The sequence below is a fragment of the Falco cherrug genome, chromosome 4, assembly GCF_023634085.1.
Source record: "Falco cherrug isolate bFalChe1 chromosome 4, bFalChe1.pri, whole genome shotgun sequence".
Taxonomy (NCBI): Eukaryota; Metazoa; Chordata; class Aves; order Falconiformes; family Falconidae; genus Falco; species Falco cherrug.
The window spans coordinates 3,282,146-3,303,434 of NC_073700.1; the positions used below are offsets into that span (position 1 = coordinate 3,282,146).

At 38.8% G+C, this 21,289-nt stretch overlaps 1 protein-coding gene across 1 annotated transcript in view; it reads left to right on the forward strand.

The window, feature by feature from the left end:
- The first annotated feature begins 568 nt into the window (after positions 1-568).
- The window catches only part of SYN2 (synapsin II), a 197,251-nt gene continuing 176,530 nt past the window's right edge, over positions 569-21,289 (forward strand). Inside the window, exon 1 of the mRNA XM_055708850.1 lies at positions 569-7,220. Coding sequence (XP_055564825.1) covers positions 6,850-7,220 — 371 coding nt within the window. The 5' untranslated portion in view covers positions 569-6,849. The remainder of the gene's footprint in view (positions 7,221-21,289) is intronic.

Here is a 21,289-nt window from a genome sequence, read left to right on the forward strand (position 1 = left end):
AAGAATGCAATAATACCCTAAGCAAATCACAGTCGTACAACTCCCGGATGAGATTAAAGGTGAGAAAGTGGAATCGTTGGCCAAGAATATTTTAGCTGAACTTTCTTTAAAAAAAATGGTAATTTTGGATGTAAAGATATATTGCAGATTGGTTTTCCCAGCCTATGTATCCCTTCCGTGTTCTTAGCTAATGATTTTGAGGGAAGTATTGGGAATGTATGTAACTGTATCTGCACAGATACATATAATCTGTGTCTGTATGTATAAACATATGTGCAATAATGTATGATTTACATTGTATAGTTTAGCTTTCACTTATAAAGCTGTGTTTTTCTTTTAATTCTTTATAGTGCAGCTGACTTTTAATGCCTTTTTTATGGAATAGATAGGTATTCATTGATGATGGTAATTTTTGAATCCTACACATTGCATAGTACTGGCTTTGAATTAATTTGAGAAACAAATTAGTAACAAAACAAAATTGTATTGTTTAGCTCATGTGCTGTCATCCTTTCAACTCGTAGCTCATCTTGCATGTTGCACATTAATGGCTTATCAGGTTTTCACATATGTGGTATTCAAAATTAATTTGTGGTAACTAAAGCAGCCAATTAATTAGGTAAACTTGCATTCATCTTAATCATTTGATAACTCATTTAAAAAGAAAATTACAGTTTTATTGCAAAGACCATATTGGATGTAAATGCCATATTTTGTTTGCTGCATTTCATCTAGAATTATGGTTTACAGTGTTTTATTCTTTTTCATTAGAAGCCAGTCCTGGGTTTATTTTCCACTATATAACTGTGTTGCAGTTGATGACACAATTATCTATTCAATCAATTAGAATATGAGTAGGCCACTTTCACTCTAACTTTCATAACACAAATAAAAAACTTGCAGAAGAAAACCCTTAAAAAAACCACAACCAAAACACTTTTGTGCCAATTAAATAGACTATGTATGATTTAGCTGGCAGACTTTGATCTTCAGAGGCTGTTCATATACTGTTTAGCCTCTTATTTGGAGAATGGAAATTTTATTTATGTATCATTGTTTTTTCTCTGATTCAGGTTTTAAAGGACAAAAAGGCCCATACCAGTGAAAGCACAGTACATCTGAGTGTACGCATATATGCACCTAGTGTAACTCAAGCCTTCAGCTCTATTGTTCTTAGCAGATGAACATTTTTTGTCTTCTGTACTTTTTCTGTAGCATTTTTATTGTATTCCTTGTTAGTTTTGTTCTTTAGATATGAAACTGTCAAGTTCTAAATGATACAGTAGGCAGCAATATATAACTAGAGCCTATGAGGAATTTTATATGTTTTTGCTTTTTATAAATGTTTGTTCTCCGGTCTTGGTCAAATTCCAGTGTGACAGTCACTGTGACTATGTCTGTCTGTTGTTACTCATAGCATCTACTATTTGTTCCTTTTCATAATGATGGGTTTCTTCCACACTGACAAACGTCCAGGTTTTGTGGATAGGCTTCTCCCTACATAGTATGTGTAGTTTGTAAACAGTTTGTTTAGAAAAATCTATATTTACTCATCTGCAAAATACTAAATGTGTCTTACTAGTTGTGGTTTCTGTATCAGTTAGTTTTTTGATTTTCTGTAATATAGAGCAACCTTTCTGGGTTGTAAGAGAACACCGCTGACTGAGATGCAGAGAAATAAACTGCCTGTTTGTTGAGATTAGTAATGTAATAAAGGCTATGGTCTCAAACCCAAAGGAGTATAGAAACCTCAGGAAATATAGTAGGTCATATAGGCATACTATATTTATTACTGCATTCCTCTAGAAATACAATGCCAGTAAACAGTATTTTAGATATACTTCATGTATAATCATGTAAAGTTAAGATACGGATTAAACATGCCTCTCTATATTTTCAATTTGTCCATGTGTGTAATGGTTGAATTTTTTGCTCCTAATTATATTTTAAATTTAATTATTTAGACTTCTGTGTCTTGAGTTCTGAAATACTTGCAAGGTTGCCTTAAGCCTTTACAGATGTATAGTCTAAATAATGCCAGAAATATTTGAGCCTTAATTGCATGGTAAAAAGTGCTTGAAGTTCCTTTATACTTGTATCAAAGGATTTAAAAAGTAAAATAAAAATCCTTAAAACCCAGGATATAATGAACCAAAAAAATCAGAGAAGAAATATATTTATTAGTAGGAAACTGAAAGAGAACTGTTACTGCTATTATAACTTCAGATTTTGGAATTCAGACAAACTATTTTAACAGACTTTTATCTTCTGTAATCATCCATTTGACCTATAGTTACCACTGATATAGATTGTATTCTTGTCTGTTTCTATTACAGATTGTTTGCATGTCACATACAGAATTTTTTAAACTCCCTCTTACATCTCAGCAAACATTATTTATGAAACTAAAAAGCCCCTCTCTGCAGTATGAATTCATCCATGTTCAAAGCTTGCAAATGTAAAAGCCTAGTCTGTAAAAAATTATGATTTATTAAATAAATTTTCTTGGGTTTTCCATGTAAGAGTTACTGGACTGCTGAGCACAGAGTATGTATAATACAGTACTTTTAAAAAAACCTTATTTTTTCTTCTTTTTTTCATTGTCAGGAATGCTATGTAGATTCAAATTTGAGGAAATAATGCCACAGAGTCTTTGGTTTTGTACTCACAAGGAGGAAAAATGCACCTTTTGATACTGGCACAAGTTAGTTCAGTCACTGAGCACTCTGCAGTTTACAGAAGCTTCTGTCTAGGGAGCACAGAGGCTGAGCAGTTCTTAGCCACTCTCCAGGAGCAGAGGCTGCTGCTTTTTACTACCTCCTTACGTACTGTCACAGCCATCAGGTCCTCTCTGTGAATGCTAGGAGATTGGTACAGTGCATCTCTTGCCAATACAGAACCATTTGAATCTGTATGCTTATAAAATGTGAAATTACTTAAGGCCCAATAAAAATTTATTAACTGACATAAATAAAACAGAGAGCCCTTATGCCTCAAGACACTTACCTAAAAATTTTGCACAGCATCCTGCAAATATTTTCAGTTCCTGTTACATTTTTGTGAAATTTTTTAAAATCGAAAGTCAAATTTCCCAACGTGATTTAAAACATATGTAGGTAGGCATATAAGCAGAAAATTATATTAATACCAAGGGAACAATCAGGCAGTAAATTCTTAGATGTTTAAATGACCATCTGACCAAAAACAATTCTGGTCAATTTGTGTTCTCTGTTAATGTTCTTAAATCAAAACAGGAGAACCTAGATTTGGGAAGGGAGGATCAAGCTGACTTTGTGTCCTTTCTGAAGTAATGACCGAGGCAGTTACTCCCCAGTGTGCCTATTTCTGTCACATCTTCAAATGGTTTAACTGTACTTCTGCCACCTTGGACAACAAAATGAAAGGAAAAACATAAATAGAAAGCTGACATGTTTTTGCTTCAGGGACATTTTAACAGCAGGAGTTCTGGGAGAACTCAGTGAAGTTTTCTAATGAAACTAAGTGTACTAGTTAGCAAGCTTCATCCTTTCTTTTCCTTTTCTTAGTTTGCCAACACAACTAATCCCTGGAAATTTGATCTTTTTTTTTTTTCTTTGTGATTTCAACATTTCAACAAAATGAATTTATACTTGCTACAATTCTCTGCTTTGATACTGACTCTGTCATTTAACATACCAGTGATTCAGTATTCTCACTTCCTAATATACATAATCATGTTGAATTATCTCACAAATGTGTCATGACGTGTTGAAGTATTAAGAAGAGTAGATTGGACAAAACGTGCCGTTCTTTTTCAGGCACAGTTTTATGTACTGTTAAATTTAGCAAGCTCCCTGTAATATTCTGCTGAGACTCTTTGAACAAAGTTTTCCATTTGCAGTAACACCAATGCTACATGAAGAGCTCTGCTTTTTGTTTGTACTAGGGACCAAGTTCTCCGAGACTTTGACCAAATTCAGTTGCCCGTGACTTCAGAGCAGTTTTGGATTTATAAGGTTGTTAAAATAATCTACAGGATGTTTTAAAAAAAACCCTGGAGTCTAGCATTTGAGGATGACTGATCTTTTTAAAAATTTTAGTCAGCATAGTGGTAAAGGGGTTAAAAAAAAACCCCAACCAAACAAAAAAAAAAACAACCACACAAAAAGCCCCGAGTACAGATTTCTGAGAAGATGCTCACAGAGAAGAGACAGTGCAAAGTTAATAAAGTGAACTAGGAAATATCTTCCATTCTAGCATTCCACATCGTCATAACATCTTCTGAGTGCACAGGGTAGGTGAATAAGGCTTCTGCTACTTACCCAAGCATCCCAGAGTTTGTGAAACCATAAAGGGCGACCATACCAGAGGGTCTGTTGGCCATAATTACAATTAGAATCAGTTCATATAATCTTAAAGTAATTGTTTGGGTGGACCAAGAATATACAAGAAAGTACAAGTACAGATAGGAATCGGATGTCATCAATCAGAAAACAAAAGTTTTACACGCAAATATGTTAACAAGGATAGATCTTGCGTCACTGAGATTTGAGCAGCCTAGCCACTCAGTTTAATCATTTTTTTATTTCATTTTATAGTAATGGATCCTGACATTCAAATCACTCCCTATCATTTCCATTTGCTACATGTATCTTGCCTTCATAACAAAGAGTACAGCTGACACCGAAGATAGATTTCAGCCCTGTAATAGAGACCTGGTTAATACTTTTGTTACTGTGCACAGCAGAATGTAATACAGTTTGTTCTGCTTGGCTCTGCAAGACTGACTGATTTTTGTCAGTGAAACAAGCAGGTTCTGAGTATGCATAGGAAGCAGCCTGTCCAAAGGGGAAGCTTTTTTATACAATCACCCTTCAGTCTAGAACAGTAATTTGAAAAATATCTCTATCCTTTTTCAGTATCAGACTGGTTATGAGGGTTTCTCAGTAATCACAGGGAAGATGAAAGAGTTTGTACCATATAAAAAAAATCATATTTTGAAAAGCATAGGCAGTCCTTTTCCTTGACTTTGGCTGCCTGCTTTTTAGATGAGAAGGGAGAGGGGGGACAAGCAAGGAGGAATGACACAGTTCTTTAATCTTGTAATTTTTATCATTTTTGCATGTACAATATCAGCAGAAATTATATGTGTGCACTTGCCATGGTGAACTGCAATATTCTACCTCTGTCTGCAAGTGACTCGCTTCTGTGTTGTAGATGACTTATCTCGCCTTATTGTGCTTACTTGTAAGCTTTTCAGAAATACAAGTAGCCCCAAGATACCTTAACATTACCGAGAGAAAATTATTCTCTCTAGATCCCAGTAGACCTAAACTGATGTAGAAGTAAGTGTAGTTCCACAAGTTCTCTGGCAGTGCAGGCCACAGACTGATGAAGCGACAGCAGCTGTAGCCCAGGATGGTTCCACTTGTTCAAATTTTCTGTGCTCTTAATGCAAAAAGCTGTATCTGTAAGTGGCCTGGATTATGGCTTGAACATTTCCCCCACCAGTGTGTCTACGGTAAGCATCTTCCAATGGTCATATTTTATTTAGATTTTTGTCATTATATAATACATGAATGTTTCCAAATTCATTAAAAATCCTACGCTGTACTACCTTTGAGCATGTAAGCTGTAGACTGTGGAAGTGTCAGCACTCAGGGAAGCTTTATCAAATCTTTAAAAGAAATTGCTTCACGAATTTGCTGTGTATAATCTCAGAGCACCTGTTACAGGCAGGATGGCCTGTAAAGATCAGTTGCAAAATGATTTGCCACTGGGTACATCCTGGATAAAGCTGCATGTAACACGATAACGGCTGAGTTACGTTACAAACCAACGTGCGTGCCCCAAAACTCAGGGGAATGAAGTAAAAGCCGTGGGCTTTCTGTAGGAGCAATTTAGAGAGATGACAAAGCACCCCTCGGTTTCCGTGGCGATGTAAAATTGCCCGATGATAGGCAGCACTCCACTTTCATTAAACTCTTGTGGGTTTTTTTTCAAACCAGCAGCGGTGGCGTTGCGGGGGGGGTTATCAGTGGGAGGCCTCGCTACCAGCGCGGCGGCGGCGGGTGCCCGCGCCCCCTCAGCCGGCGGCGGGACGCGGTACAAGCCACGGCTGCAGCCGCTGCTGTGCCCCGCGGCTTGAGCCCGGCCCCTGCAGCGCTGCGCCGGGCTGCTGCTGCTGCTGCTGCTTCATCCCTGTCCCCGCCATGGCACGCCACCCGCGGCTGCGCTGCCGGGCACCCAGCCGCCACCCGCAGCCCGCCGGGCTGCTGCTCCCTGCCCCGCGTTACCTCTGTGAGAAATGACGGCATGACAGTATCTAGGCTACTACAGCCTAGCTCCTGCTTGTAACTGGCGCCCTTGGCCCCGCGGGTCCCCCTCACCGGTGAGAGGCGCCGTCCACCGCCGCCCCCCGCCTCCCGCCGCTGCACCGGCGGCTCTGCCCTGGCGCGGGCGGCGCGCGGCTGCGGGATTCCCGCCCACGGTGCAGCCAGCGCGGGCCCGGGTGCAGCCCGCAGCGTCCCCCCCGGGTGCAGCCGGCGCCGCCGCGGGGACTCGCGCTCGCTGTGGCGCGGGCCAGGAGCGAGGCCCCGCGCGCGCGGCTCCCCCGCCGCTCGCCCCAGCCCCGCCGCGCGCGCGCGCCTGCCACCTAGGGACGGGCGGGAGCGGCAGGCGCGCGCGAGCCGCCGCTGGCCGCGCTGCTGAGGTGAAGGCAGCGCCGCCCGCCCCGGCCGGCAGTGAGGCTGCGACCGAGCCCGCCTGCGGATCGCAGAGCCCGCCGCGGCGCCCGCCGCCCGCCCGCCCCGGTTCAGCGCCCTCCTCCCGCTCCTCGCCGAGAGCCTCGCCTTTCTCCCGCCCGGCCAGATGATGAACTTTCTGCGGCGCAGGCTCTCGGACAGCAGCTTCATCGCCAACCTGCCCAATGGCTACATGACCGACCTGCAGCGGCCGGAGCCGCAGCAGCCGCCGCCGCCGCCTCCCTCAGCCTCCTCGGCCCCTACCTCTGCCTCCCCGGCTGCGGAGCGCCGGCAGCCGCCGCAGTCGGCGCCCCCCCAGCAGCAGCAGCCGCCGCCGCAGCAGCAGTCGACGGGCAGCAGCTTCTTCAGCTCCCTCTCCAACGCCGTGAAGCAGACGGCGGCCTCGGCCGGGCTGGTGGATCCCTCCTCAGCCGTCTCCTCGGCCGCCGGCAGAAAGTTCAAGCTGCTCTTGGTCGTCGACGAGCCGCACACGGACTGGTAGGTGCCCCCGCGCCTCTGCATGCCCCTCTGCGCCCTCCTTCCCCGCCGCCCTTCCCCTCCCGCCCACTGCGGTCCCGCTCCCCGCGGCCCCGGCCCCGCTGGCGGCGGCTCTCCCTCCCCGGCAGACGCGGGCTCACCTGCGGGCGGCCGGGCGCGCCTCGGGCCCCGGGGTGAGGCTGCCCGGTGCGGGGGGCCAGGGAGGCGGCGGGGACCGCCGGGCAGTGCCTCCCGCCGCCCGGCCGCGCTCCGGCGGCACCCGCTGGGCTGAGGCGAAGCCTGGCGGACTGGAAGATGGAGCGAAACCAGCAGACCCTGGAGCCGCCTGACCCTGGTGCCGTTTTCCATCAAAGCACTAAATAAAACATATTCATCGCCCTGGAAAAGCATACCCCGAGTTCTCTAGCGAAATAAAGAACTCACGTATAGCTGCAGGTAGGATTTAGGTGTTTTAGGCACGGATTTCTGTTTTGAACTGCGTGTGGTTGTAGCGTTACGTGTGTTAATTCATATTTATGACCGGGCTTGTTTCCACGCAGATCCCGCTGCTTCTGTTGCAGCGTCTAAAATGCGTGTTTGGGTGAAGGTCCTTCAGGTTATTGAGGACCAGACCTCCGTTTTAGCTTAGCCCTGTGAATCTGGGCGGTTGGGTTAATTACTTTCACGGGTTTTGTTTGGGGTGGGTGTTTCCCTTCCACAAGCATAATAAATGTAGGATTTACAAAATGTAAAACTTGAACGGCAACTCACTTCTCCCTGTGCTTGGCTGCTACCAGTAGGAAAGGTTATAGCTTATTCAGACCTGTTTATCACATATGACTCTGGTGGATGCTGTATTTTAGAGGAAGGATGTATACTTATTTATACAACGTTCACTAACTTGTTTTCCTATAATGTGCGTTTACATGTCAAGCTGTGAATCCTTCTCATTCACTGTTGCTAATTACAGTGTATAAGGTCTTACCAGTGCCTTAAAATAATACAGAGTAAAATAAATATGTTTTTATAATACTGACATCATTCAGTAATGGATTGTGGGTTTGGATTTTATTGTCAGCTTCTCAAATTTATAGCCTTACTGTCTAGATGGATTTGTACAGTTCTATGATTTGATACAATTTGCTTCAAAATGGTACTTTAATAAAATACTTGAAACAAAATGTAAGCCTTTATCTGTAGCAAGTGTGTTATTAATGTTAAGATAACATCTGTATGTTTTTCAGTTTTTTTCTTCTGTGTCTTGTTTTATGGTGGGGTTTTTTGTTTGTTTGGTTAGGTTGTGTTTGTTTGTTTGTTTTTTTTTACAAAAAAGGTTGTTGTATCTGCTGGACTAAGACAGCCTCTGTACCTACGTCATGGAGATGCATCCATGGACACTGCTCACTGCCTTGCAGATACATCTATTTATTTAGTATTCTATGGGGCACAAATTTTTGCCTGGTAAATTAAATAAGTGTATATGTTCATAGAGTTTGTTTCTGGTAGATTTTTTTCTATACTGACTGAAGCCATTCTGTGTATTGTAAACATGGTATGTTTTCGTACTTGATAAATGCACCCAAAATTAAAATAATCTGTCGGCAATATCAAAGCTGTTAGAGCTCTGCGTGGTGAATGCCACCAACAGCATTCCAGGTAGGAGACTTGATGCAGTCACAGATACACACAAGGTTACTCATGCGTGCTTGCTTTTTCTTTTTTTTTCGCTTTTTTTTTTTTTCCCTCCTCTCCTTTCTTTCTCATAATATGTGACGTGGATATGTAGTAGCTCTAGAAGGAAGTTTGTTGTGGTACTGGCTCTTTCCCCTCCAAAAAGCTTATAATTCTGTAACTGAAGATTTTAAAATAAACTTTGAAAAATTATATATATATGGTTATTCTGCTAATACGTGTAGAAAAGTTTGTTCTATACCTTTGGAATTATGGATGTCCATATCGACCTGCATGAACTGCTATAATATTTGACTATTTGAGCTAAAATGGGATATGTATGATAATTTGAAAAAAAATACTGAAGGATTGGAACTTTAATAGATGAATTTTAATGGTCTGATGGCCACCACGCTAGCTACCCTGCCTGGTATGATGCATTGACGTACAGTTTTGCAAGATGAGGTATGTCGAGCTGCTGTCATGTGATACACTAAAACAAACCCTGTCAATGACAAGAAAAACAGTACTAAGTAAAGCTCTTAGGGCCTCCTAGGAAACAATTTCAGTTGATTTATGTTAATCCTGAGAGGACGATCATGTGCTGGGTGTTGTTTTCATAATGTTTTGAGCTGTATTGTGTTTGTCTTAAATTGAAAATGGATGTATTGCTTTTGGATTGCAGTTTCAATAGAAGTAAAGGAATTCCAGTCTGAATCATGCTGAAATCCTACTAATTTAGTATCCTCTTTTCAGCAAGGGCTGGAGGAAGCATTAAGTACCTTCTTCTGTCAGCAAGGGATATTGCCTCTTACCTCTAGCATCAGAAGGACATTTTGTTTCCAGTATATTTCATTTCAAGTAGAGGTTGACTTATACTTGAAGTCTGAGGTTTAGTAACCTGACATTATTGTTGTCACTAATGAAATTATATGGGATATTCTACGTACAAATAAATGCTCAGTCGTGGCTTGCATTTTTAAATGTTGATCTCAATGACCTCTTTTATCATTTTCTTGTCTTGAGAAGTTTGTCCTGGTACAAGTTTTGAAATTCTCCTGTTCTGTGTCACAGGATAGGGTGAAAATGGGAGAATTAACTTATATGTACTAATTAATGTATTTTTTCCATGTTATATTATTTGACTCCTTAAGGAAAGAGAGCACATGCAGTCATTGTGTCAAACCATCCTCCTTTCTCCAGTAGCACTCTCTATCAAAGATGTCTTACAGCTGTGAAAGACTATTCTTTTCCTACAGGTTCTTCGGACACTTGTAGCTACGTACATGAGAGAGACTTCTGAGGGCTTCTAATAAAGACAGGACTGCAAAATAAGCTGCTATCAGACTTTCTGTCGGCTAGTAGCTTTATAGGAGCCTCAGTGGCAAGTGAAGAGAAAAAAATGAAAACAGGATAAAGCTTGTAGTCAGCTGTCGGAGACAAATCCATAACAAGTAGTCTTCGATGGTTCTGGTTCTCATTGAATCTCTTGGAATCTCATGGAATCTCTGGTTCTCTTTTGGTCACTTTACATGATAACTGATCCTTCAGTCCAAAGATGAAAGCAAATAGCTGGTGATCATTTTCACCAATTATCTTTGAAACCTTCCCTTATTCTAGAATATTGCCACAAAAAAGGGGTGACTTGTAATTAAAACACTCCTTCAAATGAAACAGTACTATTAATTTATATAAAAGCATTGGAAAAGCTAATTTTATATTTTGGCCTATCTTTTGTGCATTTTATTGTCATGTTCTTTTCATCTGCAGCTGCATACTGAACGGACATTTTTAGTACCTTCACTGATGTCTGCAGCCTTTTCTGAGTTAACACATCTTGTTGAGAACCTTACAAAGTGTTTGAAGATGTAGTGGAAAAGTGTGTGATTCACAGATGCTTCATGGATCTGTTGGGGAGGGGAGAGCTTCAAGAACAACTTGTTATGTTTAATAATGATTTTATATAATGGACTTCAGTGATTTTTATTTTAACATCTTTAGGAATCTTTGTTGATATCTTTACAAATGGAGGAAACTAAGAAGTAAAATAATTTGTTCAAGGTCTTCCAAGAGACAAGTGGCAGAGCTAAATTAAAACCTAGGCAGCTTGCTTAACCTTTTCTTTTAATTTTTTCCTAGCTACTGGTCTGCACTAATTGTCCATGTTTTTCAGCTAGATAAGTTTATTTAATTTCCTTAGGAAGTAACCATTTTGTTCTGTATACAAAAATGTACTGAACATTCAATGCTGAACAAGCAATTGATTAGAGTCCATACATCAGTGGCAAGGTGCCAAAACACTGTGCATATAGATTATTATCTCCATTAAAAGCTTAAGTGCAATATTTAGAAAGCTGTTTTGATATTGAAAACTAATTATTGCTTAGTCTGTCTTGTGCTTTAAAGCTTGAACATAAGTCTCGTTGGCAGTAGTGATGAAACTATAAAAAGAATCAAGTTGGAAAATTTTGTTCTTGTATTTTTATGCATGCGTCTTGCTATAAGTATCAGTACCTTCCCACCACCACCACCCCCCCACCCCCCCCCCCCGAGAATTATGTGTTTCTTGTAATGTTTACTGCAGTTAGTCATCTTGTGATAGGCCCAAAAGCTAATTTCCAAATGGCTGAGGCAAATGCTATATGAAGAGCAAACTTTCTGTTTTACAATTACTGAGTCATTTATGGGCAAACATTGCTCATCATAAATGTTTTTAATATGATCACTATTGTCATAGTGCAGAAAAATGTTGGTTTATAAAACAAAAAATTACTGAAGTGAGCTGAATGGGTTTCTTGGGGTTTTTTTTGTGTTTACTAGAAGGTGGAAGAGAGTTTAAATTCAAAATAGTGTGTAGATGTTTTATGTAGGGGTAACTACCAAACAGCTTGCATACTGCAATGAAAATTTGTTCCAGTTTTTCTGTTTGGTAGGGATGGTTCAATTGTGAGTAACTAATTAGTATTTCCTAACTGCAGTTGAACTAGAAATTCTGATTTATCTTACTTGATTTAGTTGGTTTAGTAACTGCAGTTTTTATTGCATTCAGTATAAGCCTTTGGCAAATTTTCTGATTTTAGAAAGTGTAATTTAGGAATGCATAAATGAGGGCAACTGCTTTGCCAGAGTTCTTGCAGGACAGTGTTCTTGCCAGCCTCCTGGCATTGCAAAGCGTGCTGCTACTAGTATTAGCTATAAAGCCAGGGCCTGAGCAAACGTGGAACTAGTAGTGATTGCACAGAGGGAGGGGGATTGAAAGGATCCTCAGCACTCATTTAGGGGCTGGAAGTGAGAGGTTTTTGAAGGCAAGTCAAGGCAGGGGACAGCAGTGTTGCAGAGGTAGGAGACTGATTTTCAGGAAGGTCTAAGCTCTGAATACCCGACCAAATGGCCAAATGTAGATACATGCCTTCGTGCAGTGAGTGTAAGAAAAAGGTAATCTTCTCAATGTATGTATTTGTATAGGAAGAAAAGACATGTAAGTTTTATTAATTTTAAATGCTTATTAAGAACTGCTGTGCCTTTTGCAACAAGAAACTCGTAACATTAAAAGGCAAGTAAATTTGTGTTTGGTATAACACGCCAATCTTTCAAGGAGGCAAGAGGTTCAGTGAAACCCATGAAACTGAGCAAGAGTGATAAAGATTTAACTTTGGTTTCTCTCCAATTTTTGCTTCATATGTAAACATTGCATTTAAAAGTTATATTTATGAGAAGTTGCACTTGAATCTTAAAAAAATTGGCTATGTTGCACTCTAATTCTAGTTATGGCCTTTAGACTGAGTTCCTAGTACCCCAAAAAGCTGGCAACCAGGTTTTACATGAAGACAGTATGTGCTTAGACAGCTTCTTACAACCAGGTAATTGGATCAGTGCTACTTCCGAGAAGGTGCTACAGTTTTCAACTCTGCATTAAGGGTTTTCGTTTTTTGCAATCAAAATAGCAACATAATTGAAGGAGAGATTCAGGCATAAGCAGGGGCTGCCATGAGCACAAGGGACACAACTCTCTAGTCACTGGGAGGATACGCTTGGGCACACAGATGAAACAAAGTGAGTTTCTGCAAAGCAAGGTGAAGTTTATTTTGAACCCGTCTCCTGATCAAGCGTGAGCAACTGGATGTGTATTTCTGAAGGGCTGGAAGTATAGCTTATTGAGCCATGTTACTTGTTTGTCCATTTTTTTACATATTAAGTCCACGCTGGGCAAGGACTTGAGCACAAGGATGTGCAGTTGAGCTAACTGAGGGATGTGGTGTAATGTGTTAACAAATCCAAATTTGTAGCATACAGCAATCTCATGCAAGTTGTATGTTGTGTCTGTTCTCTGAAATGGCCAGCTGATACGGTTTGGCACCAGACAATGTGAGTGCTGGTATTTGAAGGTGAACTAAGAAAAAAATGCAGATTTTTTTTCCAGTTCTGTTCTGTGTAATACTTGGCTGCATTAGTATAGATAGCAAAACACAGTACATGATAGAGATTACTTTTTTGTCTAGGTTAAGAAAAAAAAAAAAAGAAAAAAGCTTATAGTGGAAAACTCCTTGTCCTCCATACTCTGTGTATTGCTCTATCTAAACGAGCTGTTACATGTGCTAGTGTTATTTTAGGCAACTTTATGTATATGAGATGTTGACTACAAATTTGGACAGAGTGTATCGGGTGTCATCCCCTGTCCCATCCCTCTCCCCTACGCTCAGAATTAGTGTGATTTACTTTTTTTCCTTTATCTCTGAAGACACCACAGAAACTTCTCTGAAGTTTAATGAAACCTTTAGTAACATGTTCAGTTGAGTAGGTGATATTAAAATATGTTTGCCAATGTTTTCTTCTAGTTTGCATTAATAGAAAGGAAAGGGGAAAACTGGCAAGGAAATAAAGGATTTTAAGTAGGTATATTTCAAAGTAACAAGACTGAAGTGAGAGAGAAAAGGAATAATAAATTGCTTTGTAGACCTTAGACTCAAGTAATATAAGAAATTCTACTTACAATCTATGCAGAATTTGATAATGATTTGCCAGTAGCAAAATGTTGAAATAGGAACAGTATGAAATAAAAGGTTATTAAAGACTGTATTATTAGACTTCTGATTGTCTTGACAAAGTGTCCAGAGGACTTACTGTATTTTGAGCTGTCTGTTTAAAAGGGATGTGATTTGCCATTCTGTAAACATTATAGGACGCTGCAAGACTGTACACATTTTTTCTGAAACCATGTTTTTTCAAAAGATTGGTGCTAAATGTTCTCATAGTATCAATATATACTTAAAGTAGTGACTTCACTGTATGCGTTTTCAGTACCCAGTTCTTCATAGTACCATGTGATAGTCATCCACAGAAGTATTCGTATGCAATATCAGATGATTTTATCACCTTTAGCTCTTCAGCCAGCGTACCCATCGTGAATGCTCTGAACTACAGAAGTCTGTTTTCAGTATAACTGAAACACAGACTGATGATTTGGATTTTTATACATTTGTAGATAAGACGAACTGAAGTCTGCATGAAAAACATGGCAATACTTTAGTGAAAATATGTGTTAAGAGTATAAACTTGTGTCTGGAGAATAATAAACACAAGAAGTCAGATTTGGATATAGAACCTCTGTGGAAGGATTCTAGACCTGGTTGGATGAACCACCAGGAAAGGGTAATTAGAAGTAGGTGGAAAAGTTGCAAAGAATGGAAAAGAGTAAATTGGCAAAGGAAAGCTATGTTGTAGGTGACACAAAGTGAAGCAATAAATGACAAAGTAAGTGTTACCTGGAATAATGCTAGTGCCTCCAAAGATGAGGCTGCTTGCCTTGTGGAGTGGAGGAAAAAAAAAAAAAAGTGTAATGAGATGATAAGACTTAACAGATGCCATGGGTGGGAGGACAGCACCATACCTTGGTTTAGAATGCAAAATGTTTGCTTGATTGCACTGCTGCTTTTGCTAATTAAACAGCTTTATCTGCACTGAGTCAAACTTGACTTCTCAGAGGAAAGCTAGTGTGCTTTTAGCCAGCCAGCTGGAGGAGAGTAATGATGAGTATTCATGGTAACATGAAGCACAGACTAGCTTAAGCTTTTGTGAAAAGTGTAAAGACTGTCCATTTTACAATGCCCGCTTTCACCCCAAGTGTGTCCCTTAGTTGGCTGAAACAGAAATATTAATGCACTCACGTTAACAAATTCACTGATTCCTAATAAAAAGTCGGTGACTAAGGTCAAATCCTTGTTTACATATTTACAGGCAAAAGTGGTGGAAATGTTTAATTCTGAAGGCACTGAACCTTAAATCTAAAGAGGCAGTTTCTGGGTTTCCTACAGACTTGTGGTGTGTAAAGCAGAACAGGGTTGGCTCTCGGCTGTAGCTAAGGCTGGGTGGTTTTTGCTTAAGCTGTGTCAGGCGATAAGTGTGGGATGTCTGGGGCTCGAGCTGTGATTGTGGCTGCCTGTCAGCAAGCAAGCCAGTGGGGCAGCATAGCTGATGAGGGCTGCCGGAGTATACCTGCTTACTCTGCTCCCTTTTGCATTGCAAGTGTTGGTGGGATTCATTTAGCTAGTGGATTGGTTAGGTAGATACTGCTGAAGAACCGTTACATTTTTTCTGCAAGCTGCAGTATCTTCCTGTGTATCTGTGACCGAAGTAGGTAAAGACACATGGGATGTCACCATGTTGTTTAAGTGCAGCTGGGAAGGAGTGTGAACAGTGTTCTCTTAACTTTCACCTCTGAACACCTGGGTTTGCTTGGTTACAGCCTATTTTTTGTGACTTACTGTGACCTCTTCATATGAGAGGTGGGGGCAGGGGAATACACGTTCTGTCCTCCCTCTGTGGAAACAGGGACTCTGTCCCAGCTTGTGCAGATAGAGGCATAAACGTACTTTCCCTATTTTCATTAAAAAAAAACCTCCAACCCAACCAACCCACCAACCAAAACCCAAAAAAACCCCCTCAAAACCGACTGTGGGAGGCTTGGTGTCTAATAAAGTGTGATCAACTCTTTTTTGCTGCCACCCCCAAATCTAGCAGATGGGGAGAGCAAAGCCATCACATGCCAGCATCAGCCACTCAGGGGCTAGGAGTTGTTGCAAAAGGCAGATTTTGTCCAACTATGAAATGCATCGTCTTTTCGCTTTTTGCCATGAGTGTTCCATGTTTGGCCTTCCTTGATTTACCGTTTGATCTCTGTAGTGTTATATCCCAATTGGATATTGGTGTTTATAATGCAACATATACACTGAATCATGGGAGGAATTATTAAAAAAATATTTTAAAATACATGCATTTCTTTGACTTTTTTCAGGTGATTTATATAATGTAAAAATATTATCAGAGCCTCAGATAAAATAATTTAAATGTCTTAATTCTGTTCTAAGGCACCTGCACAAAATTATTTGATATAAACTAATATTTTTTCAATGTAATGAATTGTTCCTATTTAAAGGATTTATAGCTTTATAGATTTATTTATAGATTATACCAAATTTAAAACATTTTAATAAAAAATTTACAGAGTAATAGACTAAACAAAAATTATATGACTGTTAAGACACAAAATTTCTATAATTTCCTGTCCGAAGAACCATTTATTTAACATCTTGCCTTTACAGAAATTAACTGAGTGAATAAGCATTAAGGGATCTCACAATGAATAGATAAAAATCTAGATTTTTTTTCTCTAAAGATATAACAGATTTCCTCATGAATACTTAAAACTGTTATAGGAAGTTGTTTCCACTGCTCAAAATGAAGAAAAATCATAAACTCAGTAAGAAATGTAGTAACAAAATAATGTGCAATGCATTTTTAAAAGGTGAATTTACACCTTGTAACCAGCATCAGCAAAGGATGCAGTGAAGGCTGACAGGAGTCTAGGTTTTATTTCATTAGCCTTGGCAGTATTATGTCCTCTGGAGTCAATTTGTGCTTCGGTTTCAGAGTTGGGCACTCTGGCAGGCTACTGGTACTTTTTTTTTTTTATTGCAGTAGTAAACTTTCAGCATCTGTATTTCTGATTTAAACTAATTTGCCTCATCTGGTATGCAGTTTGTGTTTCTTTGTTAAGTAGGCATTGGAATAGGGGAGCATGCTTTGATGTAATTTCAAACTGAATATGACCAGTCATAAAACAAAGTATCAGCAACTTGTGCTGCGTATTGGAATGCTCCTGCAGGTAATTACTTTGGTGTTTGTTGAGAAGGTGAGTGTGCTAGTAATGAAACCCAAGTTATATTTGTGTGTGGATGTGTCCCTGTCTTCAGGAGTCAAAAAGATCTACATTCCAGTAGAATGAGGTATTTTGAGTAGGTATTTCAGAACTAAGTGCAAGTTTATATATTCTTTCCACATATATCTGAAAATAAAGTGGTTCTTTTGTGCAAGAAGTGCCTTTATCTCTTCATTTTGATCTTGCAAATCTAATACTGTTTATTAAACATTGGTTTTTTTGCTGAATTGCCTGGTTTGTAGGGGCTGAAATCTGCTAAGCTACGCTGATCAGTTTCCATTGATCATTGTGCCATATGCCAAGATCCTCTATTGTAATATTACTGACTTCTTGAAGGAGAAATCAGGGGTAAGTGTATGAAGAAAGTATGTGGGGGATAAAAACAAGCCTGGACAAAAAACACCATAGAACTTAAAATGTCTCTGTAGTTTTATGATTTAAAATTAGTTCCAAAAGAGAAAAAATTGATTCTGATTCCTAGCTTAAAAACCAAGGTAACGACATGACCTTCTTGTTGTATTTGTATACATATCTCTCTGCCTAACTTCAGTTTTGTTCTGTTTAACTGTGTTTATTGTTTATTACTACTTGACTTCTTACAAATAAAACCTGATTATAATTCTACTGAAACAATACAGATTTAGTAGATTAAATGCCAATGTGAGATCAGTCACAGTCTCTTAAGTCTCACGTTTTGTTTAAAGAAAGTAGAATATTCCAAAGAGGAGGATTTGGCATTATTTCACTACCTCTTCACTTGCTTCAATGATTTATTTGGCTTTGAAGGGCACTTCCAATGGTTCATCATTAGGAAAACTTTAAAAAAAATTCCAAGGTTTCATTCCTCTGTAGGACCAAAAAAATGATTAATATTAGAGAAGCCAGAATCTCAGTTTGGGGATTCTGGAAGGGTAATAAAAACATTTTGTCATAAAACACTCTGATTCCACTGGGTGGTGATATGATTACATAATGTGCTGTGTCTACAGAATTTGTTTCACTTAGTAGTTGTCTTGGCCATCTACTGTTCGAGGTAAATAAGAATCACAGGAATATTTTTAATTAGGAAAATAATACTTCTTTTGAATCCTTTGTCTTCGAAGCAATAAACAAAATTAATTCTCCTGAGTCTTATATAACTGTTGCATACAATATATATTAATAAATTACAATAGTGTTTATAGTAGCACTTTATTATTTTATTCTAAAATTTTTATTTAAAGTATTTGTGATGAGACTTAAATAAGCACGCATTACAATTAACAACAAAAAGTTGCTTTAGTAGTAGTGTGCTAGGATTATGAAGTGTGTATTTGTGTGTATGTGTGCATACATATATATCTGTACATATATATTATTTTAATAAAAATTTGGAGGAATTTTCACTGGTGGACATTATGCGGATAAATAATACTTCTGTGGTTGTAGATTTCTTACTCTGGTGCTATTGGGTTGCACTGAAATAAAAGGCAGCTTTTTCTTTGTGCCACTGGGTAGCCACTCAGCTATTCTGAAGATGCATTACATGGAGAATCTATTGTATGGGTTGTCAGGACAGAAAGCATGGGATTTAGAGATTCAGTATTTTGTGTGAGGTTATACTATACCTAAATTCTTTTAGTTAGACCCATATTCTAAAATTTTTGTACTGATTCATTTTCTTACTAAGGCAGAGATGTCTGGTACGACCTAGCAGCAATTCAACATACAAGAGGTTAAGTTTAATTTTCTTGGCAGTAGTAATACTTTAGGGGAGTCAAGACAGACACTGATATAATTACTTTGTGTTAGGGTTTACATTACTTCTATTAAAATAACTTCCACCGGATCGGTCTTTGTTCTTGAAATGTGTGGGTAGAAGAGGACTGCAGGTCTGTTCAGGTTGGTGAGGATCTTAGTCCTTTTCAATTTAAGTTTTGCAGTGGTTGTCTAGGCTTTTGTTTTCTAGAAGTCCTTTCCAAAAAGTTAGGCAGGTGATGAAGTTTTGAGGTGGTTTGTTTTTGTGTGGGTTTTTTGGGTTTTTTGTTTGTTTGTTTGTTTCCTGAATGGTGTTGACCCGTTGTCACTATACATTTGAGATCCCCGGATCCTTGGCTGTTAGGTGGTGTATTGACATACCAGACCCTAGGTAGCCTTCAGAGTAAATTGCTACTTCAGAGTACAATGCAGTGTTAAGGTGTGATTGCTTTTGCAGGCGAGTTGTCCAAGTCCTTTGGTGATAGTATCAGTGTATTTCAAGAACAGTACTCTGGAAAGGTTTTGATGTGGAATAAACACACCGGCTGCTGTTACTCTGAAATTCAGGCTGTGTGTGATTTTTACATTGTAACAACATAATTAAATCTGTATTTTCTGGTTTGCTATGCTTGAGGTAGCTTGTTGTTTGGCTTAGGTAGGCTTTTTCTGAGCATTTGTTAGTCATTTCGTATTTGGGTGATTTAGAACAATGCATTTATGGTGCTTTCTATGGAAAAGAATTATAGTACTGGTTTCAGCTTTTGTAAAAAAAGTATGATGAACTGATATCTGTCTGTCAAGATGTTATGAAGACTTTGTATAATTGCCTAACAAACACTAATGTAAGATTGAAAGCACATGCTACTTCATTTAAATGCTCATTTCCAGTTTGTGAATTTTCAAATGAGTGTTTGAAAGGAAGCAAACCTACATAATATTGAGAAAACATTTATTTTTTGGGAGTCAAACAAATAATTCTACAAGATTGTGCATAACTTTTCAAATATCTTAGAAGGGTTGTTTGTACCTAGAGCTCTTAGCTAATGCAGTGTTCTTTATAAATGTTAAATATTTTTTAAAAACTGCTTTTACTGGCCTTTTTTCAATTAGTTGATGAAGAATTCAAAGAATTTCAACCTCAGTGTAATTGTCAGTGCTAGGATTCTCACTCAGAATAGCAGAGATACACTTCTAACATTGTATCTTACATCATCGGCAAGATCCAATTGTAACCACAAGATTATTGTTTAGATAATACTCTGTGTATTTATGTCCATGCATATGAAGTTATACCATGATAGATGAGTGATCTTATTGCTGATTGTGCTAAGTGTAGAGCTGCATCTCAGGAAGGGACACTGACACCTTCTTTGGCGGTCTCTAGATGATGAATAGAGGATCACTAATTCAACCACAGTCGTATGGAAGATCTCTGCACTGGATTATTTTGCTTGCAGGTTTCTCATAGCACTTTGGCAAGTACTGAACTGCAGAAAAAAGAGAAAAATAAAGAATAGTAAAGTTTCCGTATATGTTTTTTTCTTACTATCAGAACAAGTAAACATCAGCTTTTCATGCTGGGTCATTGAAAAGATAGTAATCTTTTAAAATCTGTAGCTTGGACAGATAGTGAGCTAGATATTGTTATAATCCTATTACCATAACTAGTAGTTTTAGCATATATGATAAAGTTATTTAAAACAAATTAATAGAAGCCAAAAGGGAAATCTGAGGAAGCAAAAGATAATTTTAAAAAAGTTACTGTGCTTACCATATGCTGAAATGTGTACACTCTGGAATTTTTGATTTACTTATAATATTCTTCAAAACTTTCTGTGTTGGCAAAGTATTTCAAAAATAGAAAGTATACTTCCGTATTTCTTAAATTAGTCTTAATTTTAGAGTTTTTTTAATGGATGATTTAGAATTTCTTTAAACCTAGACACCCTAGTCCTCAACATGAGAAGAGAATATTTTCATTTAGGTGGAAAATAGGATTCGGTGCAATATATAAATCAAAGTAAATTATGTTAATCGACAAAAATACCATGTTATAATGCATGGTTGATCAAAGTCAACATCTCTGCTGTATCTGTGTTTGAGTAGTGTATTCTAACTGATAATCTAGTTAGCATACAAAATGAATTTCATTTATTAATGGGAGAGGGATTAATGTGCATGTGTGTGAAGTACATATGCACATCTCTTTCTGCAGTAAACCAAGGGTATTTTCCTGAAAGAGCTGTCCAAAGCATAAAACTGTTCTGCATAATGCGCACAAATTCTTCTGTTTCTGATGTTTCTGAAACATTGCCTGAAAACTCAGGGTAAAAATCTGTGACTGTAAGGCTAATAGCAGCTCTTTAAGTATGTAAATGGAAAATAATTTGATTAGAAACAATTTTGATCAGATAGTTAAAATTATAAATATGCAATCATCTTTAATACACATTCATTAAAAAAATAT